At 25.4% G+C, this 26,773-nt stretch overlaps 2 protein-coding genes across 3 annotated transcripts; one reads left to right on the forward strand and one right to left on the reverse strand.

Moving 5' to 3' along the window:
- Positions 1-502: 502 nt before the first annotated feature.
- Positions 503-3,129, forward strand: LOC126900285 (GTP-binding nuclear protein Ran). Its single transcript, XM_050675891.1, has 5 exons — positions 503-693; positions 2,039-2,293; positions 2,423-2,611; positions 2,702-2,872; positions 2,928-3,129. Exons 2-5 carry the CDS (start codon positions 2,051-2,053, stop codon positions 2,970-2,972), a joined length of 648 nt encoding a protein of 215 aa, XP_050531848.1. The 5' UTR covers positions 503-693; positions 2,039-2,050; the 3' UTR covers positions 2,973-3,129.
- A 2,277-nt stretch (positions 3,130-5,406) lies between these two features.
- LOC126900284 (uncharacterized) lies at positions 5,407-21,925 on the reverse strand. 2 transcript variants are annotated; one of them, XM_050675889.1, is made up of 23 exons: positions 21,643-21,925; positions 20,783-20,976; positions 20,537-20,665; positions 20,412-20,475; positions 20,186-20,347; positions 19,949-20,127; positions 16,477-16,647; positions 15,613-15,723; positions 14,763-15,021; positions 14,448-14,704; positions 14,081-14,322; positions 13,908-14,021; positions 13,282-13,413; positions 12,350-12,801; positions 11,522-11,613; positions 9,238-9,309; positions 9,022-9,176; positions 8,794-8,955; positions 8,563-8,725; positions 8,304-8,502; positions 7,047-7,173; positions 5,724-5,851; positions 5,407-5,583 (listed from the first exon to the last, which is right to left on the reverse strand). In XM_050675889.1, the coding sequence occupies exons 1-23, from the start codon at positions 21,702-21,704 to the stop codon at positions 5,562-5,564; spliced, it is 3,648 nt and encodes a 1,215-aa protein (XP_050531846.1). In that variant the 5' UTR covers positions 21,705-21,925; the 3' UTR covers positions 5,407-5,561. The 2 variants fall into 2 exon arrangements, with proteins under 2 accessions (XP_050531846.1, XP_050531847.1); XM_050675890.1 differs by lacking the exon at positions 15,613-15,723.
- Positions 21,926-26,773: the final 4,848 nt, after the last annotated feature.

The following is a 26,773-nucleotide window of genomic DNA, read 5'->3' on the forward strand; positions in this document are numbered from 1 at the left end:
GCCATTTTAAAAAATGAAATTAACATTCTTATAAATAATTTATTTTCTATTATAATTATTAAAAGACAGGATGTTAAAAAATATTAATAAATGATAAATCAAGAAATATATACAATAAGAAATAATAAAAAATTTATTTTGTTAGTAATGAAATGAGGACCTCATCTAAAGGGGGCACTGGGGCCCCGAACGACAGAATTCATTACCCTGGGTGGCACAATTCCTAAATACAGCCTTGATTTGAGTGGATTATGATAAATGGATCACCTATACATTTATTGATATCATTAATTAAAAGTCTATATTTAAGAAATTATATTATATATTTTGGTGCGTAAATTTGCCGCCAAAATATTTAAATTATAACTATAGGTAACACTGTATTGAAATTCGACCTCAATATGGTCATACTGGCATTTACGGCGGTTCCGGCGCGGGTTGTTACCTTAGATCTAAGGTTGTAACTCCTGACGTAAATTTGTGATAGTAGCAGCGCCTACCGCCTCTCGTCGCCATTTCATACGGTTAGTAAGCTATTATCCAATAACCCCGCACCGCAAGTTTTTTGGTTATTGTCAACTGTCAAGAGACCGTTGAAATCCGTTGTAACTTATAACTCCTAAAATCTTTGTTGAATATTATATAGATCACTCGTAAAACGTTATACTTTTGCAACTCAACTTAAGTAACCACGTAAGTGAATATTTTTACATATTATAATAAAACGAGCGCGTTTATACGTTAAAGACACTAAAAAATTTGATTTGTGTTACACCATTCTTGTCTTTTTTTCCCGCTTTTACTTTTTCAAGATTTACGTACGTGATGAATGGTAATAAAAGTATAATGTGGGTTTATATATATTTTATTAATGAAGCCTTAAATTAGTTAGGAAACAATAATTGAGGTATTTTATTTCCCAAGTGCCAATTTGCCATGTGATTATTTTATGTATTATTTTATTTTGTAATTAATATGTGTTAAATGTATGTCAAAAATTCAATTAAGTAAATTATAAATGCTGTGATTTCTCCGTTATTAGTAATTGACTATTTTGTTTTATAAATTTATCGCATCGTTTTAATTCTCCAATTATTTAGGTTATGTGCATATCTTGTTAGCAATTTTCCATTTTGGCATTGAAATCTGAAAGATCGCACAATTTAATTCGTTCATCAAAATTATATTAATTTTATCAAATTAATTTTCGATCATTTTAAATGAATTTTTTTTTTTTTATGAATGTATATCAATTATATATGATTATGTAAACACATAACATATACATTAATACTATTTTATAATTATTTGATTAACTTTACATGATAGGTTATTTCTCTAATATATAAACATCAACAAATTTCATGAATAAGTCCATCAAATCAATAACTATCAGAGCTTATAATACATACTGAATTTTTTTAATAAATTCCATATTTTAAAACATTACCTAACTTATAAGAGTAATACTTAACCCTTTCAGGACGGGTGGGACATCTTAATCCCAGCTCGAAAATTGCTTATATAAAGTAAATGGTTACTATTATCGTATCAACCGTCCGGTCGGGACATCTAAGGCCCACTTGTAATAAGAATTTCAAATAAAAATGTAAACGAAACAAATAAGTCCCGGTCAAAAAAGGAGAGGAATAGGGTTTCAAAAAAAAAAAAAAAAATTTAGTACTTGTTTGCTTCATAATTAAATAGCCTGTGAAAAACACACTGGATTATATTCATTTTTTCTGGTGTCAGGACTGAAAGGGTTAAAGCTAAAACAATAAATAGATAAGTATTCATTAATATAACTTCACTACTATACTTAAAATGAAGGTGTGTAAAACATTTTATCTTTAACTTTCTATTGTCTTAAACAAAGAAATTCTTTATACTACAACTTCTGTTTGAATTTTTTATTAAGTATAATTGTATGTATTAAGTGAATTTTATTGTAATAGTAAAATAAGAGTTGTTTACCTTATTAAATAATTTTCTTTTGTGTAAAATATTATTCTATTATAATAAGCTTTTAACTTTTTAGATATAAATTATAATGAATGTCCCTGATGATGTACCAACATTCAAATGTGTATTAGTTGGTGATGGAGGAACTGGAAAAACAACTTTTGTCAAACGTCATTTAACTGGTGAATTTGAAAAAAAATATGTTGCTACTTTAGGTGTAGAAGTTCATCCTCTGGTATTTCATACAACTCGTGGTGTTATACGATTTAATGTTTGGGATACTGCAGGACAAGAAAAATTTGGAGGACTACGTGATGGTTATTATATTCAAGTAATTTTATTCAAAATATTAACACTATAGATATTTATTACATTCAAAATTTAATTAATATAACTTAATAATAACTAATACAGTAATGACAGCTATTTAATGAAATAGTTTAACTTAAAATAATTTTAGGGACAATGTGCTATTATCATGTTTGACGTTACTAGCCGTATTACATATAAGAATGTTCCCAATTGGCATCGAGACTTAGTAAGAGTTTGCGAGGGTATTCCAATTGTACTGTGTGGCAATAAAGTTGACATCAAAGATAGAAAAGTGAAAGCTAAAACAATAGTTTTCCATCGTAAGAAAAATTTACAGGTACTTGTTGTCTTATGTTAATTTATAAAAAAAAAAAATAGAAAAAACTACTTAATATAAAATGTATGTTAAATGAGAAATATTTTATAGTATTATGACATAAGTGCAAAGAGTAACTACAACTTTGAAAAACCTTTCTTGTGGATGGCTAGAAAACTTATTGGTGATCCCAACCTTGAATTTGTAGCTATGCCAGCTCTTGTACCTCCCGAAATTAAAATGGACCCACAATGGCAAGATCAAATTGAACAAGACCTCAAGGTACATTATTTAAATATAATTATTTTACCACATTTATATATAATTATCATTTTAGGAGGCTCAAGAAACAGCATTGCCTGACGAGGATGAAGACTTATAATAAAAGTCTGTACAATCAACAATTTATTTTGTTAACTGTCTCAATTAATCAATTACCTACCTTACACGAAGCATTGAATTATTTAAATAAACTCTGCCTGTATTTTATTTTAAAAAACTTCCATTATTTGTTTATTAAACTTAATTTTCCCAATGAATTGTACAGATACTTAAATTTTTCCTATTTTTAATTTATATCATACATAGTATATGTGGTTTATTATGCTAATTAAATCCCATAAATATCAAGAAAAAAATATATATTTATATTAAAATTTCTATAAAAATTTAGATAAAATTCATTTTTTATACTTTTAAACCACATTGTTAAGAGACAGTAATGTTAAAGTAAATTATGCCAATTATTATGGTTGCTTTTATAATAATTGAGTAAGGCTAGAAATTAATTCCTATTTGTTTTATTATCTTTTTTTTTTTTTTTTTTACATTAAAATCTATTAATTGAATAACGTGATATAAAATAAATACTTGTTTTTTTTTCCAATAAATAATCCAAACTACAAATATTGTTGAGTTTAAGTAAAAAATATCAATTAATGTAAATAAAAACTTAAAATTTACAAAATTTATTTGGTAGTTAATTAAAAGCATATTTAAGATTTTGATCTTATAAATATAAATATAGCAATATAAATTTGCCACCCTTAAAAACTATTCTAATTCAATTAAAAAAAAATTAAGACAATGTTAAAATGCTTTAATTTTTACTGAAAATTAGTTAGACTCAACCGTAGGGTAAAGGTGACTGACTGGATAACTGAGTGTAATCGTAGTAGGACATAGTCATTAAAACTTCAAAAGCCCCTCCAAAATCAAAGATTTTTTATTTGTATTCTTAAGTTAGCCTATACTGATTTTACTTTGATAGATTATTCATGGCTCCCTTAAGATTTTACATGATGCATGTCTATGGTTCTAACTTAATGATTAAAATATTATTTTTTCAAAAGTTACATTTTCTTCAATATAGCTAATAATTTTCATTATTGTAATAGTTTCATTTAGCTTAAATGATTTTGAAATAACTCTAAAACTTAAGCTTTGAGATGACATTTTTATATTGAGTTATACAGAATGATTGGTTTATCCTAAGCCACATGATAACTCGCCATACAAATACGTAATTGAAAAAAAAATATTTGGTTTTTTTAGTTATATATATTTATCAACTATTAATTAATATCATCCTTAACACTTGTAGGGGTTTCAACTTAATCTTTTAAATGTCAACATATATATTTAATTAGCTTATAAAATAGAAAATGACTGGTCAATAACTTATGGATCAGTATTTCAGGAGTTATTAACAATTTGAAGTAATTAAATAAAGGTGAGGCTTAAATGCTGATATATTACTGGTCATTTCTCTTTTGTACTTTTCCTCCTGCCTAGGTACAACAATAAGAATAATTTCTGAAGTACTTATCCAAAAGTTTTTATCGACCAGTCATTTTCTTAATTAAATCATTTATCTATCAAATAAACAGGGTTAATTATGTATGATGCCATTTAAAAATAAAGTTGGCACTAAGTTATGAGATGATTAAAAACAAATTTTTTTTAAAAATAAAGTTAATTGAACACGTCATCCAACACAATGACTTTATAATCAACTTCCTCGAAGGAAAAATAACTGGGAAGAAACTAAGAGGACGCCCAAAGAAACAATATTTTGAAAATATCCTGGAACTCATAAACTGTGCGTCTTTGTTTTACTGAAGAATTTGGCATCATTAAAAAGGAGTGGCTGTAGATGATGATGAATCTTGGATGGTATTAGTAAAAGAGGTCTAAAATAATCTAAAAATTTCAGAAAATTATAATATTTGTTAAAATTACTTATATTATTTAAAGTACTGTACATTTTATTATATTGAATTGCATTAAATGTCAATACATTTTTAATGATAGCCTCATTTTGAGGGTTAAATAATTCTAAGCTGAAATACACAAAGTGTTATCTAAAAAAGTACATTTATGAAATTTCATTTATTGATAAATAAAGCATTTAATATTCATTAAAAATTAATTTAATATATATATATTATTAGTAATTAAAAAATTATAAATCATATCCCTTTAAAAATATTCATAAAAATAATTAATTTTTTATATAATATTATATGATATTAAATAATTATTCATTTAGTACAAAGTAAGCAAGTGAATCTCATACTGGTAATGATTATACATTTAATATTTATTTAACGAAGCACTTAAAATGAAAGATAGTCTATCTGAGAAAATACAAATTTTTACAATAAAAAAAAAAAAACTTAAAGCTAAAAGAATCAACTTTAATAATTTTTTTTTATTAGGATCCAACACAACTGTACATTTATCTATTATAGTAAGTTAACTGAACTTTAAGGAATAAAATAGTTACATTTTATGATAAAATAAAAACACTAAAATCATTTAATAAAAATTAAAATATATTTTAAAATTAACATAGAGATCATAGATGTAGTCTTATAAATATATAGTACAAAATATAATTAACTTATAAATTATATGCATGAAACAATACTACCAAACTCAAGTTCTTGAGTGTCTTCTTGTTTTATTTTTATATTTCCAGTTTATTAATCCTAAAACAAAATTATAATGAAATTTTAAATTTTGAAACTATAAATACTATTGTTCTTATTTGTATGAATTTAAATGAATAAATCTTAAATTATTTTTATGTTGTGATAGTGAATCATTAAATATTTTATTGAATTCTTACACAGTAGTTTCTAAATCATTAAACACTGTTGTTGTTTCACACAATAAGGACTCCAAATTGTTTTTTTCCATTAGAACTCCGATATTAATTTCATTTATGCCTGTTTTCCATAATTTAAATAATGCTTTCTGAAAATTTTTTCAATTATTTAATTAAAAAAATTCATAACTATTAGTTAAAGGGCTAGGGCATTTCCAAGAAAAATATATTTTTATACTAACCAACTTTAAAATATCTAAATCTCAGCGAATTTAATGGTACTAGTTATATAGTAATATTATTAGCATCATATGAAAGATAGACTTTTAAAGAAAATAACTATAGTATTGTTTTGTTTCAATTTGTATTAACAATGTTATAATTAAACAATATATTAAGTTATTAAAATGCTCTTATAGCATCAAGCAGTATTTAATATTTCATTTTAATTTAATGGAATAAAATATAATAACTTTATAGTAGTATATAATTTTTAATCTAATTCTGAGGTATACAAATAATAATACTAACAATAACTATACTAATGTTACCTGAATTATTCAAGGAAAATTAGAAAGAAATCAGTATTCTATGCAATAAAGGCATATCTGTGTTGCGTTATCATACTAAACATTTTTCTGTGTATAGCTCATATGTATGATTTTTATCAAATATTCACTAGATTTAAAAATACATTTAAAGAAAATAGGATATTTCATTAAAATGCATTTTCTTGTAACTAGCTTTTCAATTTATTTATTATTAAGGCATCTCATTTTCTTACTAATGATAAATCATTATTTTAAAAACAACATAAGTTACAAAATTTGAATATTATACTAAACACAAAAATTTAATTACTTAAAAACCTCAAATAGTATTTATTATTAATCTTATATCATGGTTTAAATATTAATTATTTAAAATAATAAAATTTAAATTTTTACATAAGTTTGAATAAATAAAATAATAGAAATTTGACTTATATTATTATTATAGGACTTACAATAAATCATTTGATAATTTTGTCATAAGATAAAATTTTTACATCTGAAATAGTTTATAAGTAGAAGACTAGAAAACCTAAATAACTTAATGTAACTGTATTAAACCTACACACTGTAAACACAATACAAGCTATTAAAAATCTTCTCTAATTTTCTCATTTTTTAATTAAGTATGAGTCTTACAATATAAGATTACACAGAAAATGTTTATAAGTATCTATAAAATTAAAGTCTATCTTTAAAATACCTCAGTCATTTAATTAAAATAAATACCACAAATAAATTGAATTAAGAATAAAATAGAATAATAATAATTTAACCATATAAAAAAAGTTACCTCTGAATCAGCTACATGATTTACATCAACAAAGTAAACATTATTGAACATACTAGATACATCATTTAATCTTTGTTTACTTGGATACACAGGTATTTGATTGCCTTTTTTTATTGCTTGCCATATCCTAATTAAATAATTTATAATAAATTATGTAAATAAAAATCTTGAATATATAAAAAATAAATATATTATACAGATTATACATTTATCATGAACTACTTAATAATCGAAAAATAAAATTAGTATTAAAAATTCTTTTAGTTTATTTTATGTACATGTTCTTCTCAAATTAACAACCATACAGTATTCTTTGTGTTTATTCCTTATATCTTATAATAGTATCAACTCCATTTTTTTAAATGGTAACATTTTTAATTAACTAGTTTATTTAATATTATTGACATTTTTATACCTAGATGGGAGGAATAAGGCTATAAAAATAATATACTAATAACTTTCAAAATACTGGTCCAAAAGTTGTTATCAACCAGCATTTTACTTAATTAAACCATTATCTATTAAATAAACTAGTTAATTATGTATCTGAAAAAATAAAGTTTGCACCTTTAAAAAGTATATGAGATGAACATAAAAAATACTGTATGAAATAAATTATGAACAATATGTACTGAAAGCAACCAAAATATAATAATAATTCTCAATTTTATTTTTATTTTTGACTAATTAGGTATTTGATGATAAATAAATCACTTTGTATAACATTAGTGATTTAAATCATTTTTTTAACTGTAAGGCATAATACTGATTTTAAAAAATATACATAGACAATCGAATAAACAGTGCTTGTTACAAGTATCGGCGGATGAAGTAAAACTTCTTTCATTATGAAGATATCGCATAAAAATTGCATCTATTGTGATTCTTTAAAAATTTTTTATGCATAATCAAAATTATTTAATGCATTTTAAATTAAATTACTTTAATTTTCGAAAATACAGTGTTAAATTATAATATAAAATATACTTTACAGCCGACCATGCCCAACCTTGATGCTCGATAATCTTTTTTTTTCAGACCCTCTGTAAAGAAGTTTTACTTTAAAAATTTATTATTCAAACTCCATAAAAATTATACATGGGCTCATTAAACAGAACATGAACATTTAAATTTTACAAGAACATTTTTTTTTCAGTAAGTACTATCAAGTAGTATATATATATATGATATCTAAAAAGTAAAAAATAACCCCTATATGTATGGATAACAAAATTATATTATCCTAAAAATATTAACCTTGATACACGAACACGTGTAACTTCATCTCCATAAATAAGAGATAAATTATTTATGTTGAGAAATTTTGAATTATTATCTTGATCGAGTAAAATTTCAAGCCTTTCAGGAGTCATATTCACAGAAATATTGACAATAATTTTTTGACTTTTTTTTAGGATGAATTCATTTGGTTGAATTATATCTTCAGTAGAATTTTCTGAAAATAAAATTATTTTTATTAAAAGATTAATTTAATCAATAACACTAAAATTTATACCTGGAATAATTTTAACAAAAGCCGTTGTATTTCCTGAGTTAATTACAGTAAATTTTGCAGACATTAGCTGTGCATTAGGATAAAGCCACATATGACCAATGTTATCCTCAAATACGCCTTGAATAATAATATCAGAATAACCACAGTAGCCATACAAAGAAATCTAAAATATTATTCAGTATATTCAAATACAAATTGTCCATTAATAAAATTAGTATAATTATTACTAACCACTTTTTTATCATTAACATTACATTGTCTTTGAAGTACAATTTGACCATAAGCTTCACCTTCATTTGAAGTGGATATAAGAACAACACTAACTTTTTGACTTTCCATGGGCTCCAACAATAATTTCATCTCAGATACTTGATTTTCACCAGTATTTATAAACTAAAATTACATACAATACATTTATTCACAAAATTAGAAAAATTAATTAAATTTCGAAAGTAGTACTTTAAAACAATTTTTGTTATCTTTAATAAATAGTCTTAGCTTTTCTTTATGTGTTCCACGGTTACGCAATGTAAATGTTTGTACAGATTTTGTGTTGGGTGTTACACTTCCCCATACAAGGTTTGAACTAGTAGACTCCAATTCAAGTTGTCCAACTAAAATTTAATATTAAAGTTGTTTAATATGATACTATTGATTTTTAATAAAAAATCTAACTTGCTGCACTGGATGAGGTAGTACTCCAGGGAGACATGGGACGCGAAGATAAAGTATTTGACTGCAAATCAGCTAAAATGTTGACATTTTTTTTTTTTTAGTATTCATGTTTGATTAGAATATATTTGAAATCTTGCAAATTAATTTTAAAATTTATTAAAATTACAACTATTCTAAAATTAATTCAAATATAAGTCTTGATAGATATTATTAAATGTAATAGCGTTACTTAATTACAAAAAAATAATTAGTCATTTTTTAGGTTAATATACATATATATATATATATAAGATTATTAGTTTATATTTCAACACAAAATTTCTTCTAAAAAAATGATTTTGAGAATTTTTTAGTATTTATTTTTTGATTGATATATCGTAAATATGAGGTGTGTTCAGAAAATAACGGGAATTTTTAAATTTCCCAGGTTTAGAGTTTGATTATCAAAATTTATTTTTCATAATGTTTGTACACACGTCCCTAAAGTATGATAAAATTTTCAGCTGGATTAATCATTTACTTTGTCAGTAGTAGCCGTTAAGGTTAGACGTGTTTTTATAAGCGCGTTGATTTTCATTTGTTAAAAAAAATGGATCAAAGGATTTGTATTAAATTTTGCATATAAAATAAAATGTTAACAAAGGCCTATTGTGAGTTTGCAATGAGTAAAACAAGGGTTTACGTGTGATATAATCGTTTCCAAGATAGCCGTGAAGACGTTGAAGATGACGAACGCACAATCACATCAACAGATGAAAACGTGGATAAAGTGAAAGACATGGTTACAAACAATCGCCGAATGACAATCATGGAAGTCTTTGATGATGTTGCAATAGCGATTGGTTCATGCATGAAAATTTTCCAAATGTTTTGGTAAGAAACGCGTTTTTTGAAAATTTTTTCCAAAATTGTTGAATTATGAACAAAAACAGCGACGAATAAAAGTTGCCCAGGAGTAACTTAATGAAATCAACAACGATGCAGAATTACTGAAACGTGTTATAACATATGACGAAACATGGGAATATGGATCGACGTTAAAACTAGGGCTCAATCATCCAAATAGAAGCATTCTGAATTGCCAATACCGAAAAAGGCTTGTTAAGTTATGGTTCTTCGATTTTAATGGCACAGTGCATCATGAATTCTTGCCATAAACGAATTATAAGAAGTACAACCTACTAGTTCGACTTTTTTCTATTTCCAAAAAATAAAAAGAAACTTAAAGGGATGTTGTTATACTAGTATAGATGGCATTAAAAGCACACCGCTAAATGAGCTGAAGGCTATCCCAGTAATCAAGTTTGAGAAGTGTTTCAAGGATTAGAAGTGCATAGAATCTAATGGGGCTTTTTAGAAGACGACATCATTAATATAAATAAATAAATATTTAAAAAAAAAACGAAAATTCCCGTTATTTTCTGTACACACCTCGTATTTTTGAAGGGTTATCCTTTATAAGGGAACTAACTTTTTTTTTTTAATTACAACCTAAATCTTTTAAGAGATTTGACAGTAGAAAATGACCAATCTAAAAAAATAACTACTTCATAACAACTATTAAACTAGAATTATAGAGGTTATACATTTTTTTATACCTGCTTGGTAGAATAAGTACAACAGATATGTAATGATAATAGCATAAGCCGCACCTTATTTCCAATTTAAATAAAAAATATTAATAACTTCCAAAATACTGGTTAAAAATTATTATCATTCAGTAATTTTCTTAGTTAGACTAATTAATAACATTAAATATATTAAAATATGAATTTTACTATTAAAAAAAATTAAGTTGGTACCCTTAAGATAAAGGATGAACCTAAAAATACCTAATCACTAACATCAAAATAAATAATATAAACAAAATATTATTTTTCAAAATTGTTATTTCATAAATCTTGTCAATGATAAATTAATCACTCTGTGATTAATATATATCTGTGACAATGCAAAAAGTGCCAGTGACATAATTTTTTCACAAATTTTGTCAGTATTATTACAACAAAATTAGCATTGTACATAGTAGAATCTGAGGGAGTATGGAGATTAGAAAACCCTCCATAACTGAAGACATTTTAAAGGCAGTAATCATAGTTACACATATGAATTATAATTTGTATGAAAAAAATGATTTTATAAAATAACAATTGAACCTATCATTTTTTCTAATAACTTAAAAGTAACTTGAAATTTAAAAAAGAAATAAAGTTACTGAAAAGTAATTTTGTTACAGTATTAAGTAATTTAAATTTACTGTTCATGGCAAATATTTGTTACTTACCCATATCAAACTTTGAGTCATTTATTTGTGCATTGACATGTAAATTAAATTGCTTTTTTGAAGATAAAACTTGAAAAACTATTTCTTCGTCACTAAGTTAGTTAAAATTTCAAGTAATTAATTGTAATAAGTTAGAATAAATCAAAATAAAAATTCTAAAATTATTGAAATAGTAAAATGGTAGTAAACATTTAAAATAAAATTATAATCTGACTAAATACGTATTTATGATTAGTAATACTATAAATATATTATTTCATTAAAAATTACAATTTTTATATACTATAAAAATGCACTATACTATAACCAAAATTAATGAATACTTTTTATTATTTCAAAATTAACCTATGATTTTTTTTACTTTGGATATTTTAAGTACATAATTTTTTTTTTTTAGTGCACATAAATGCAAAAATCTGAACTATTTTACCAATTTTTAGTGAACATATTTATTTTTTTTTTTTTCAGAATATGACAATATACGAATTCTAATAGTATATACTTAAAGAAAATAAAAATAAAGTTGGTACCCTTATTAGGTATAAGGGATGGACATAAAAAGTATTTAATCTCTTAAAAATTAATAAATAAATATTACTTAAATAAACAAAAATTATTATAATTTTAAAAAAAATCTAGTGACCAACAATAAATTAATCACCCATATAGTAAAAAGCAAAAAATTTTAAAGACCTCAAATGAATATTTTATAAAAACTAGGGTTTATGTTCTTTTTTTTGTTCAGTATATAGTTAATTTATAATTTTATTAATGTACTTCATATTACCATTATAAAGGGTAGATTTGAACTACTAATGTAGAACTTACTTAAAACCATACAACTTTGATGATAATTGGCAATAAATGTTAACTTTGGCTTTCTCATTTTCTTCCAACTGTAATTTATTGGGGCTAATTGTCAGTAATGAACATTTTTCATGTTTTAACTTAATAAATAAGCTGATTGGCTGTAAGGAATTATTTTTAACTTCTACAATACCACCCATTAGTGAAGATCCTTGTTTTTTTAAAACTAAAGGATTTTGGTCAAATATTATTGATGTTTGAATTATACTCCCACATAGATTTGAAGAATATAGCAATGGAGAATAAGTAGTCATTAGCTCTTCTACTGAATCCAAAGTTATACGAAGTCGACCAGCGATTGATTTTTTTATTGTATCATAGGGAAGTATAGATGTAATGAAATTTACATTACACTTCCATAATTCTGTAGGTTTGATAACGGCTTTTATTTGAATAATATCACTAGAATCTTCCTATAAGATGATACAAATTTTTTAGTTTTATATACTACTTTAATTTAATTTTTCTTAAAGATATTTTAATGACAATTTAATAAATTATGAAAATATATTTTGTAAAAACTAAGTTTTTATAGTGAGTCTTTCTTCATTCTTTTATTGGATTTTATTCAGAAGAACAATATCTTAATTCTAATGCATGGATTTAATATTGTGAAAATGTAAAATATTGTAAAAAATATAAATATATTAAAAGAAATCTATATGTACTAGGTATAATAAATCTACATTCAAATTCAAATATATAAATTGACTGTGAATTCTATTTAAGTCATAATTCTTTCGAGCTAAAATTAAACTTTGAATAGCTCTATTAAAAAATTGTAAACATCTTACTTTCATACTCTATACATAATGTATGCACATATTGTATCATTATGATCATAATAATTACTTAATTTTATTAAATAAATCATTATTTATTGCAAAACTTACCTGATTGAGTATCAGTTTTATTGGAACTTGATAATTTCCAACATTAACCAGTTCAATGGGTTCAGACTTTTTAGACTCTTCTAATAATACACCAAAGTCTATTGAACCACAATAGTTATTTAGCCATGATATCTGAAAAAAGACATATTTTCATTTTTATATTGTATTACATTAATGGAACTATTCCTTACCAAAATATTTGATACCTAACATTGCATTAATATAAATACTGTTGCTCTAAAGTGTAAAAAAATATTGTGAAATAACATGCATAACCACTATACTAATATGTAGTATTATTATAAAATTGAAAAAAGTTAATATTTAAAAAAATATTTAATAATTATATAACTAATTGATAATCAAACTATTTTGTTAAATTTATGAAATAAGACTAAACTAAAAATTAATTTAATACATTTGATAGATTAATAAAATAAGGTTTATATATACTAAATTATAACGGATTTTGTAAATTGAGAAAACAAAAAACCTAATATTTTCAATACTTTAAAAAATATACTATAATGGTATTTATGAAATTTTTCTTAAGTTTTTGAGTTTAATTAAAATTTTTGTGTTATAAATTATTGGATCCTTCTACAAAAATTCAAAATAAAAATTACCTGTGGCTCAACAGATTGAACTGTTATTTTTCGATTAATTTCTTGAGATGTGTCTTCACTCATAAGCCTTATGTAAACATTTATATTTCCAACTACTAGAGGAATAATTCCAATCTAAAAAAAATACATATAAAATAATTCATTTTCAGGTGTATATATTTTTTATTTTATACAATAATTTTGGCTTCTGATAAAGATGATATGTTAATAGATTTTTTGGAGCAAAGAACAATTGCAGTTTTTGGTGAGACATTATCATTTTCAAAAAAATAATCTGTATTTGCATGATTGAGTACCACTTCCAGCAAGTACAATGTAAATTTGGTATTTTTATTTAATCTATTTTCTAATGTTATTACTGCTTGAGAATATGTTCCAATACAAACATCACCAATATCAAGAGCTTTAAAAGAATCTATATAATAGAAGAGTTAATTCAGTTAATTTAATGGTATGAAATTTATATATTTAATTAGAATAAATTGATTTATTCATTTATACTAATATTATAATATTAAAATCATTGAATAAAAATTCTACCACTATTTTGACTATTTGATTGGTTACATTTATCTTGAGATAAAGCTTCATTGCAATAAACTACTTTAGATATATTAGGAGACATATTCAAATTTAAACTGTCATTCACATTTTGTTTTTCATTGTTTAAAATAATATACTTTGAAAGGTCCACAGGATTTATTATAAGATTATTTTCAGATGTACAATTTTCAAAGAATCCTTCAACAGATGTTAATGTAAAATAACCACCTTCACGTGTAGTGTTCTTATGATCTCTATTAAAAACAAATGTTATTAATTAATAATATTATATCATTCAAATTAGTAGCTTACCTAATAAATAAAGCAGAAGAGCAAAACATAGTAGTGTTCTCACTATATTGAACATCATTGTTTGTTGTACATTGTTTTAAATTGTGAGTATAATTTACATCACTTGAATTTTTTTCTATTAAATTTTCAGCAATATCACATGAAATTATTTTAGGAGAATCTACATTGTAGTGGTTTTTAAATTGGCTATTTGTAAAATTATTTTCTAGTTTGGTAATGTTTTTTTTAGGAGAATCAAAGTTTTTCAACTTTGAAAAAGCTACAAAAAATATGAAAATTTAATAAATAAATTTTTTTTGAGTAAAAGAAAAACATACAGAACCAGATGAGCTAAAAAATAATTAAATATTTATCATAACTGATTTGTCACTTTTGAGTAGTGTAAGAATATTAATCAAACTTTTTTTTGTAATCTTCGGTTTACACAATTAAGTTTTATGATTTTTATTAAAGCTTTCAACGATAGTAAATAAATTCAATAAATTAAGTAAGTTAAACTATAAGAAATTCAAAAAATTAGCAATTTTACTGTTTTTGCATAAAACTAAAGATATTGGTATCAAATTTCTGTTTATATTTCGTAAAAAGTTAAATATTAATAATAAAAATATAAAAGATATAAATTATAAATTATAAATATTAAATATTTTTTGTAATAATTGTAGGGGTCATAGCAAAAGCGGTGTAAGTCAATTTTCATCATTTTTTAGGAGAGCCATAATATAAGGAATATTTAAAATTAAATTTTCCAATTCTTTACTTGTCAAAAAAATAATATTAATAGATAAAAGATTTTCTGGTTCAATATGTCATTTAATTCTACAAATATATTAATAAGAATAAAGATTACATAGATCTGCATGCTCAAGACTTTGTGAAACGTTAGAAAATCTAGTGGATGTAGAGAGTCGTCTTAGGGGCAACCTAATGGATTTTTCCTTTTCAATAAATTCAAAATTATCTAGGATAAAAATATTAATGAGAGCTAATTTCAAAGATAAGTAAGTTTTATTTTTATTTTTCATTAAAATAATTAAATACCACTTGTAAATATTAAACTGAAAATAATAATTTAATAACACTTAATAACTATTTAATTATTTGATAACCAAAAATAAAAATAAACATGTTGTTCCCATTTTTACATTTATGTGAGGAATAAAACTTAATCTAAATAATTTTTTTTTATCTTTTAAAATAACTAATTAAATAGTAAAATTATATTTTTTTTTGCTAAAAAAATATAAATCACTTTTAAATTTGAAACATATTTATTTATATGATTCATTAAATTAAGTAATGTATGAATTTGTAATTAATAAGTATTATCAATGTTTATTTGTGATAGTCTAAGTTTAGTTAGTGTTAAAAATAAGTAAAAATTAACATTTAAAAAATCAAATCACCAACCTTAATATATTTAAAATTTAAAATTTTAAATATTACTATATTATTAATACATAACATAATTAAATTATATATTACTTAATGAATAATAGAAAATGCTAAGAGAAAGCAAAATAAATACATACTCTACTGTTAAATTATTATGCTTCAACTTAACTATAGAACATGCAATTTCAGGTAAATTAAAATTTTGAGTTAATATTAAATAAAAAAAACTACTTTATATTTTACTAATTAAGAGTTAAATCTATGAAGCAATTGTATTATATAAAGTAAAAGCATTTATGCATAAATACTTATAATTTACCTCCAGATAACAGCATTTTAGCAAAATTCTTGGATTTTTCAGGATCAGAATTTTGATAAAGCATTTCTGATATTTCAGAAAGGCTTGTCATATTCATCAAGTTATTTGAAACATGACTATCTGTCCATGAAGTAATAGATGACATAGTTTTATGGCTAAGACTTTCAGGCTCTAGATTTATGTACAAATATAAAAATAAAAGTTATATATACTAAACAAATTTCAGAAAATTTAAGATTATATATTTCCCTAATATTAAAAAATTTGTATGAAGCCAAATCAAGAGTCTCATATTAAAGGAAAGTATAAATAAAAAAGTTCATTTTTTGAAAATAAATCTTTATTTTAATAAATGACTATATTTTAAATGTAAAAACTATGTTTATAAGTAAAGCACGAAAATGTATCCATTCACACATTTTGTTAAGTTATTCCAAATACGCCATGAAGCAGCACAAATTTTTATTAATTGACTTGAAAACTTATTAATGTATTTTTACTAATGTTATAGTTTTGAGAGGATAAGAGGAATTAATCCCCCTAAAACGAAAAAAAATTCCATTCTACTGAATAATCCTATGACAAAGTTGAATAAACTTGGTACCCTTCAAAGCAATTTATAATTAAATGGATAGAAACCATGCTAAAAGATCGCTCAAGTTTGGGACAGCTCAAGAAACCAAGATATTCAGGAATGTTAAACAATGATGTCCACTCTATACAAGCCTATGTGGATGACTTAGCTATAGTAATGATGGGTAAATTCCCAAACACAATTATAGACTTAGTACAACAGAGACAATATATGATAAACCTTATCATATATATATATGATGCAGTAAGTATAGTCTTTTTTTTAATCCAAATAAAGCAGAGATAATTATATTCACTAGGAGAAGAACAGTCTTGGCACACTTATTTTAAATGAACAAGAAATTAGCTTGAAATCAGAAGTAAAATACTTGAGAATTATCTTATATAGTAGGCTAAAATGGAAATCACACGTTGAGTAAAGAGTTGTTACGTCGCTATTTAGGGGTTTAGCCTAAATGCCCGTCGACAGTATTCTAAGGGACCAACGGGGGATAGCTGGCTAGGCTATATCTACCTTAGGTACTGAAGTTTCCTATTTAATTTATATTCCCTTAGAGGAACTACCAAGGGTCGCACTACAATATATATATATAACACTTTAGGTTAACAACGATATAAATAAATATTTATTAAACAATTGAAATATTAAATGGATAATACAACCTGCTGGACACCTAGAGATGATTAATCCAACAGGGAGCTGACGGCGACACACACACACACTATAATATACGGGGTAGCGAAGTTAAGTTAATTATCAGGCAAAAGTAGTGATCGCGAAGATGGTAAAATGTCAACTGTCGATAGGGATATCTTATTATGGCACATTGGCCGTGAATTGCAAAAAGTGTTTATGTGTGCAGTCCGCACTCCTGTTAGTATTGCTGTATGTCACTGTGTTAATTATATATATATATATATATATATATATATATGTCTATTAAACGGTACAACGATGTTATGGGAGACAGAGATATGGGCACATGCAAATGTGATCGTATCAGAATCAAAAAAGCAGAGACCATTCTGTGGACTTGCAGTAGAGCCCTGGGAAAGACATGGGGTTTTACACTAAGAGTTATGTATTGGCTATACACTTCAGTGATTAAACCTATGGTATTGTATGGTGCTCTGGTCTGGTAAACCAGAAAAACACTCGTTACAGCCAGGAACTACACCAACGATTGCATTAGAAACACTAATCGGATTACCACCTTTGTATCTAGAGGTTAAAGCTCACGCGAAAGTCACGGCATTAAGATTCCATAACTTAGGTATCTGGTCTATGAAGAGCGATACAGCAGAACACAGTAAAATACGAAAGAGATTAACCTGGGCTTTTTTGAATACCTATTGGACTATATCAAACCGGTTCTTAAGAATACCGTTCCCTACAAAGTGGAAATGACTACACATAGAGAATGGAATATTAAACACCTGACTGATAAAGGAGGATTTGTAATACATACAGATGGATTCTAAAAAATCAGGAAAAGTAGGTGCTGGCAATTGGGGTCTAAAACCTCGAATAAATGTCAGCATGTCAATGGGCACAACACCCTCGATTTTTCAATCAAAGTTGATAGTGATACTGGTGGGGGCTCATAACCTGCTAGTATACAAGAAAAGGAAAATATCTACCTTAAGTGATAGTCAAGCCGCTCTGAATACACTCTGTAACGATTAGGTAAATTCAAAGCTTGTCCTCAAATGCAGGGAAACTTTATCATCACTATCGAGGTTCAACAAATTTACACTAGCATGGGTACCAGGATACAATGGTGTCACTGGAAATGTAAAAGCTAACTTTCTAGCTAAGAAAGGAGCAGAGAACACAGGAAAATCTAGAAATACTTAATAGTACCTAGACAATCTAAAATATTTATCAAGACCCCTGGTCTACTGCTGTGTGATTTAATAGCATGACTAAACATCAAATAAGCACTTTAACTGGTCTACTAACAAGATATAGTCACTTGTTTAAACATCTCTACACAATGGGGATCTCGGAAACACTGTTATGCAGGAAGTGTGGAGTAGAAGAGGAAGACTCATTTCACATACTAATGTGAAGTCTTATCCACACTAAGATCAAACTACTTCATTAAACCTTTTCCCGAAAAAGAAGATGTCAAAAACCTAAGACCCAGAGAAATACTTCACTTTGCCAGAAATACAGGACTCTTTTGACATCCACAGAGGATGATCTAGATAGTTCACCCTTTACACAATGATAGGTATAATGTAATAACACTTAGGTGTGTAAACCGAATTAAGGCAATTCAGTATGATGTGTGCACAATGGACCAACATATTTGAGTGCATGGACATTACATCAAACTCACTAATAAATAAAATTGAATAGTTAATTAAATAAATGAATGGTGTGATGAAAAAAAATAGGATAAGGAATAAATAAGAAAGAGAAAGCATAGTAGCATCAATCATGGATAAGATGAGAGAAAATAGACTTAGATGGTTTGGTCATCTTATGAGGAGAGAAGAATCGGAAGCTGTTAGAACAATTATAGAAATGAATGTTGAAGGAAGAAGAGGTAGAGAAAGACCAAAAAAGAGATGGAGGGATGCTATTGAATGCAAGGACAGCTGATGTGGGAGATCATGTCAAGTGGAAGTTTAGAGTAAGGGTGGCCGACCCCAAGTAGTTGGGATTAAGGCAAGGAAAAAGAAGAAGACTCATAATTAAATTTCAAAAATTATAACTACTTTAATTAAAATATAATCAACAAATAAACTTTTCACGTAATTATAAAGTATAATTACAAGTTGGCCATCTTCCCTTATTTAAATAGATTGCATACAACAATATAACTCAATAATATTAAACATCAAATTTAAAAAAAATCACTATGCTTACCTTTTAAACTTTGGCTATTATCAATTTTTTTAAAAGATAAATTTTTATTTTCTTGGGATTTTTTTAAAAACGTTTTATTAATGTTTTTTTTGGATGGAAAAATAGTTGATAAATCTTCAATTGGAACACATTTTGTTGCAAAATATTTTGCAGCTAATGATTTATTTTCAAATGATTGTCTAAAACATAGAAAATAATAAACAAAGGAAAACATCAAATAAATTAATACTATACCACCTTTCTCCTTCTAAAGAAAAATTGAAACGGCTTTCTGATAATGAACCAAATTCTTTTCTATTAACTTCTTCAATTTCTGCTAGATTTTCTTTAAACTCACTACCGGGTATAAAATCAACACTTGAAAATGAAGAGCTAAAATTATTTATTCCATATGAAAGCCTATAAAAAATAAATTATTATTATATTAAGTATCAAACAAATTTTTTTTTTTAATTGTACATACATATCTTCAAATACATTAACATTAGTGATATTAGATGATGTAGGTCGTAAAATTTTATCATTACCTGAAGGTATTAAAAAAGAAATTAGTATCAGCTCTTCTATTTAATCATAAGAATACATTACCAAAATTATTAGCAGCTGAACTTGCTCTAGCTAATGATAACCTAGCTTGACTTTGGCGTTGCTGAATTATTGGATGTTTGGTTTCTATACTAGACAAATCTTCTTTTTTCTTAAGATCTTGTATAATATCTTTAAAAAATTCTTAATTGATTAATAATCTTATTTTAATTGAAAACTCATAACAATTTAGTTGTTCAACAAAATATTTTATTGAAAATACTAATAAAAAAAAACTTTTTAACATACCAGACATATTATCAAGCTCTAATATGCCTAATGAAGATTGTCCGCTTAACATAGAATCCATTTGTTTGGACATTTTGTTAGAAGATTCCTCGGAGAAAGTTTTTTTTATTAAATCATTACTAGTAAGTTCATTAGAATACATTGATCCAAAAGAATCATTTACAGAATCAATATTGTTAAATCTTTGTAAAGATCTGTAAGAAATACTTTCAATAAATTTCTATAACTATGTATAAGTAAACGTAAAATAACTTTTTATTTTCTAATAGTTCTTAGTAAATTGTAAAAATAAAACACTGTATCAAATTAAAAATAAGAATTTTTAATTAATAGGATGTCCAGATGTTTGAAATTAAAAAAGAAACATTTTTTTCTTTATAATCATTAAAATTATACAAAGAGTTTTAGAAAAGTACCTTAAGAAAATTTAATTAAATTGATATAACAAATATTTTTAGGGAAAGGTAAGCCTTTCAAAAATAAAATTTTTGCTCCTAATATTTTTTTTTTACATCTATAATTTAGACCATCTATTATTAAATTTCTCAATTAACCATGGTTAAATATAATATTAATTTGTTAAATATTGTTTGACTTAAAATTTTTTCCTTTTTTTTTCCAAACGAAAAATAAAAAAGTTTTTACTTTACAATATATTAACTTCAATACTTATAAATAGGAAATATAATTATGGAATAAAAAGTATAAAGATAGAATAAAGATTGATAGCAAATGTTATACTCTTCACAAAAAAGGCCATTTAATTAAATATATTATTATACATGATTACAAAAACTAACATAATTTTGTTTTTTGAAATTCTTTGGGCCTACTAACTGTAAATTAAATAACGAACTTACCGAAAACGTTGAGGTCTGAATGCTGTTGATGAAGCCTTAGGGCCAAGGTCTGGGTCTGTCATTATTTACTGAATTAAATATTTAAAACTACTTGTAAAAAACTGTAGTAATAAATAAAATGTGATGTTTTGTATCATTCCAAATGGCTAATCAATTAATTATAAATTTTAAAATCAATATTAATTTTAATTGCAAAAATATAAAAAAATTTCCAAAAAATATACGATAACTTAGAATTTAAATTTTCAATAACCAAAAACACTTAATTTCAACCGTTAATTTCATTATTTAGCTTCTGGTATCATTTTAAGAGTGAATGATACAAGTTTGCCAACTTACATTTCAAAGTCTAAAGCAAGGTATTTATCCTCCTTGGTATAATGATTACCGTTAAGAAAATTTATATGTGTATAATAATAGACTTACAAACTATAGCCTATTGTGGTTATTTACTTGTTATGTACTTATACGTGATATACTTATCTATGGATTTACATTAGTGTAAGGTTTATGGTATCAATAAATTAATTGGTGCACACCCAGAAAATTACTTAGCGTGCTCCAATTTTCAACGAAGGTATTCGGTCACGAGACTCTGGGAAAATGATTGGTTATTTTAAATTCATGCGCATGTTTTGTATGAGAGTCTCATTTTTGCGCATAAATATATTTTGACTCTATATTTGTAGATTAAAAATTTTTTTATCAATTTTCTCTTTAATTCATATCTTTTGTTTCACTGAAGAATTGGGCGTCAGAGGAGTGGCTTCAACGACAAGGCATTGCCTTTAATAGATTATGATGATATATCATATTTAATACATGTTCTAGTTGTCATAAATGAATTGATTTGGTATTAACTATCTTTTTGTTTTGATATTATGTTGGTTTTATATTTTGTTTGGTTTATTAAGTATACAGATACTTTCTATCAATTTCTTATATACATAATTTTATTATGAAAATCATATTACTTACTCGAGTAATTAAATACTATTCTATAACTCTTTTTCTTTTTCCTGGCCTTAATCCCAGCTACTTGTGGTCGGCCACCCTTATCCTAAACTTCCACTTGACACGATCTCCCACATCATCTAAGCATACATCAGCCGTCCTCATATTACATTAAATAACATACCTCTACCTTTTCTTCCTTCAATATTCATTGCAGCTTCTAATTCCTTTCTCCTCATAATATGATCAAACCATCTAAGTTTATTTTCTTTTATGATATCCGCGATTGATGCTACACCTATATTACCTCTTGTATGCTCGTTCCTTATCCTATCTTCTCTAGTCACCCCACTCATCCATCTAAGTATTCTCATCTCTACTACATTCATTCTCTGCTCTATTCTCTTGTCAACCACCAAACACTCTGAACTCACTATAAAGAATAAGTAAGGGGTTTAAAACAAAACCTTAGGATACTCCTATTCTTATCCTAAATTTTTCTGTTCTCCGCCAACACGTTTTACCCTAGTATAAATGCCATCATACATATTCACATTATATTAATGTACATTTTTGGGATTTCTTTTCTCATTAATGTCTCCATTTTAAAACCTCTCTTCAGTCAGGGTCAGGGTGTTCAACTTAACCCCATACTTTCAATCCTAACAGTCTCAATTTGCTTGCAAAAATAATGCACCAATTTTTTATACATCAATAATTGATTTATTATGAATTATTCATTGATGTATAAACATTGTATTATCATGGTTACATGGGTCAATAAACAAATATTCTGGTAACAATTAATTGAGAAAACAATGAATATATCATACTGAACTATTGATATTCGTACCGGACGCAAGATATTGATATTGATGTTCGTAGTAGTTTTAGCGTCGATGCGAAGCTAAAAAGGTTTAAATTTTACAAAGATGTGTTTATTTTTTTTTTTATGTCTGTCACTACTTTTTCTCAGTTCTAACTGGACCAATGACACTAGACTAGAGCTCTCACTAACTACGTCAAAAGATCACAAATCGTATCTAGTTGAAGACATTACCCTCAAAAATTGAAAACTTTGCCCTCGTTCCCTGTAAATAATAAAAATCCCCCAAATAATTACGATTTTTAAAATCGATAAATTTCGACAATTTTTTCATTTTTTTTTTTTTTCTAAAAAATGGCAATAACGTTTTGAAAAATTAATAATTTAAGATAGTTCTTTTTTACATTGAAATATTTAATATTTTTCTTTCATTTGGTATAAATTTTTTGAAAATCTGAACCTTTACTTGTCTACGGGGACGGATTCAAAATAGCAACTTCAGCACAAAAATTTAACTTTTTCAACTTAAGTTTTGAAAATGTTTCGTAAATACTCATATGTTAAAATAAAGCTAATGTTATATTACTATAAGTTCCAAAAATAAAATTTGTCCAGACGAATTATCTTTTATGTTCAAATGGTTGCCGTAGTTTTAAAAAATGCTATTTTTGTGTTAAAATTCTTGGTATTGTATTTTAATTTATTTTAAAATACCTTAAAAAGGGGTACACTAATTTTCATGAATATTATATAAATCTAATTAACATAGAATATAATGTTAAACTTATTTCAATTTTTCTTTTCTTTAAAGTCAAAAAAATTAATTTTAACATTTGAATCAGCTTAAATTGACAATTTTATCAAAAAACGAATGCGACGAACGTTTGCCAATTTAGTAAAACTCATTGCCACAGGCAATGATTTTTTTGAAAATTTTCTGTAATTCTTTTTGAGTTGGAATTTCGCTTTTCAATAATCCACCAATTTCTTAAATTTAAACACTATCTACAGTTTTGCGTCGAAGCGTTTCTTATGATAGTGATTTTAATTACTGTTAGATATCATCTATACTAGTTCCAACTATGCTACGCTCACACTATGTCGCGACCCCACTGTACTATCATTTTAATATTAAAGTTGTAAGCTCAAATAATGTAAATCAGCCTCACTTTACAAGAACCTCGAGGAGGATCCATCCTGGGCCGAGACAAAGCCGGAGCACCAGGGATTTCGTACCTTATTCTATGAGGAAAGGTTATGAAGAATAGTAATAATTTAAGATAACAAATTTATTAAGTATTATGATTTAATTTTGTAATTATCATAACAAAATACAATTTATTGAAAAATTAAAACATGCTAATAAAGAAGATATATATATATATTAAATACCAAAATTTAAGTTAGACACATAACGTTAAAAAAAACACTATTAACAATTAACTTAGGGTCAAGGATTCCAAAGGAACTATGAATAGAATGTATAAAATAATAAATATGCCACAAGTGTATTTAATCTAATTCAGTAAATAATATTTTTGCCCCAAAAATTTTTATTTTTATTTTTACTTTAACTTAAACATTTAACACACATATGTGTAAAACAGTAAATTGTGATTCATTGCAATAATATAAAATTAGATGTTTTCATCCAGACATCAAAACGACCTCTGTATTTTTTTTTAAATCGGACCATTTTCATTTATACAGGAGAGCTTTATATTTTTAAAAATACGAGTATAAATTAGAACTTTTTCTTTTTTTATATATTAATATAAAGCTAATGTTATGTACTAGAAGTTCAAAAAAAAAAAAATTTATATTGATGACCTATTTTCTATGTGCAAATGGCAGTCAAAGTAGAACAAAAAATATGAGTCAATTTTACTTTCAGAATAATCCACCGATTTCTTAGAATTAAACACTATCTACAGATTTACATCGAAGTGTTTCTTACGATAGTGATTTCAATCACTGTCAGATATCATCTATACTGGTTCTAACAATGCCACGACCCCACTGTGCTAACGTTTTTATCACGACTTTTTTGCCGTGCAGTTAACAGCAATAATTGATAACGGTAATGAACTAATAAATATATAATTCAACGATTGCCACGACCCCGACGCTACTTCATATTATATAATATTAAATTAGTAATTATTATTATAATTTATATTTACTAAATATATTGATTATGATTCGAAAGGTATTGAAAAATTAAAGGAAGAATAATTTACTTAAGTAGGTATATATATTTTTATATGGCCTGATGAAATTTCAAAATGGTCTTCTTGAAATTTCGCACGCCCCAAAAAAACTGAAATGAGGCACCTGGATAAGAGTACGTATTTATAAATCTATAAATTCTTATAAGAATTGGTACACAATTGCTCTAGTAATTGAATTAAAGTCATTCTATTTGTGTGATTGAAAACAATGATTAAAATAATTTTAATTCAATTTAATTCTAAATAAAATAAAAAAAAAACTCAGCACAAGGGGGTCGCGGCACAGTGGTGACGTGGCATAGTTGGATCAAGTATTATGATATCTGACAGTGATTAAAATCACTATAAAAAAAAACGCTTCGATGCAAATCTTTAGATAGTGTTTAATTTTAAAAAATTGGTGGATTATTCCAAAAACAACATGATCTGCTAGTTCGTTATTAATATCCTGATTCAGATAAAGTATATCGAATGAAAAAGGAATTATTAAAAATTATTATTTCTCATAAAAAAATTATGTTGATCCATACACTTTTCAATAAGTTATAGCATTATAAAATTAAAAATAAAATCCAGAATTTTCACACAAAAATAGCATTCGGTAGCCATTTTCACCGTGAAGATAAAATAAAGTACGAAATTTTTTTTTTCATAATAAAGAACATTACATTAACTTTAATTTAAGATATGTATAAAAGTGTCAGACTTTCCGGAACATTTTCAAAAGTCAAGTTGAAAAAATTAATTTTTTGTGAAAAAATTGTCATTTTAAATCCCCCTCTTTGGGCAGTTAAAGGGTCAGATATAAAAAAATATACCAAATGAAAAGTAATGATATCATGCATCTATATAAAAAAAAATTATATTGATATGTTCATTTTTAAAAAAGTTATGGCAGTTTTTAGTAAAAAAAATTGAAAAAATTTTGAAAATTAGCAATTTTTAAATTTGTAATTTTTTTGGAGGTTTCCCCCATTTACGGGGAACGAGGGATTTTTTTTCAATTCTTGAGGGTAATGTCTTCGACTAGATACGATTTGTGATCTTTTGACGTATTATTCATCAAAATCGGTCCAGCGAGAACTGAGATTGAGCGTTCACAGACACAAAAAAAAAAAAA

The sequence above is a fragment of the Daktulosphaira vitifoliae genome, unplaced genomic scaffold, assembly GCF_025091365.1.
Source record: "Daktulosphaira vitifoliae isolate Bord-2020 unplaced genomic scaffold, ASM2509136v1 Scaffold_3, whole genome shotgun sequence".
Taxonomy (NCBI): Eukaryota; Metazoa; Arthropoda; class Insecta; order Hemiptera; family Phylloxeridae; genus Daktulosphaira; species Daktulosphaira vitifoliae.

What these genes read in the sequence shown, in the direction of transcription:
- LOC126900285 (XM_050675891.1), top strand. Translation starts at nt 2,051, where the DNA reads ATGAATGTCCCTGATGATGTACCAACATTCAAATGTGTATTAGTTGGT. An exon ending in GTGATGGTTATTATATTCAA is followed by an intron (nt 2,294 to 2,422) that starts GTAATTTTATTC and finishes AAATAATTTTAG; the next exon opens with GGACAATGTGCTATTATCAT. An exon ending in AAATTGAACAAGACCTCAAG is followed by an intron (nt 2,873 to 2,927) that starts GTACATTATTTA and finishes TTATCATTTTAG; the next exon opens with GAGGCTCAAGAAACAGCATT.
- LOC126900284 (XM_050675889.1), bottom strand. Translation starts at nt 21,704, where the DNA reads ATGACAGACCCAGACCTTGGCCCTAAGGCTTCATCAACAGCATTCAGA. An exon ending in TCTTCTGCTTTATTTATTAG is followed by an intron (nt 14,705 to 14,762) that starts GTAAGCTACTAA and finishes TGTTTTTAATAG; the next exon opens with AGATCATAAGAACACTACAC. An exon ending in TGACTCAAAGTTTGATATGG is followed by an intron (nt 9,310 to 11,521) that starts GTAAGTAACAAA and finishes TCAACATTTTAG; the next exon opens with CTGATTTGCAGTCAAATACT.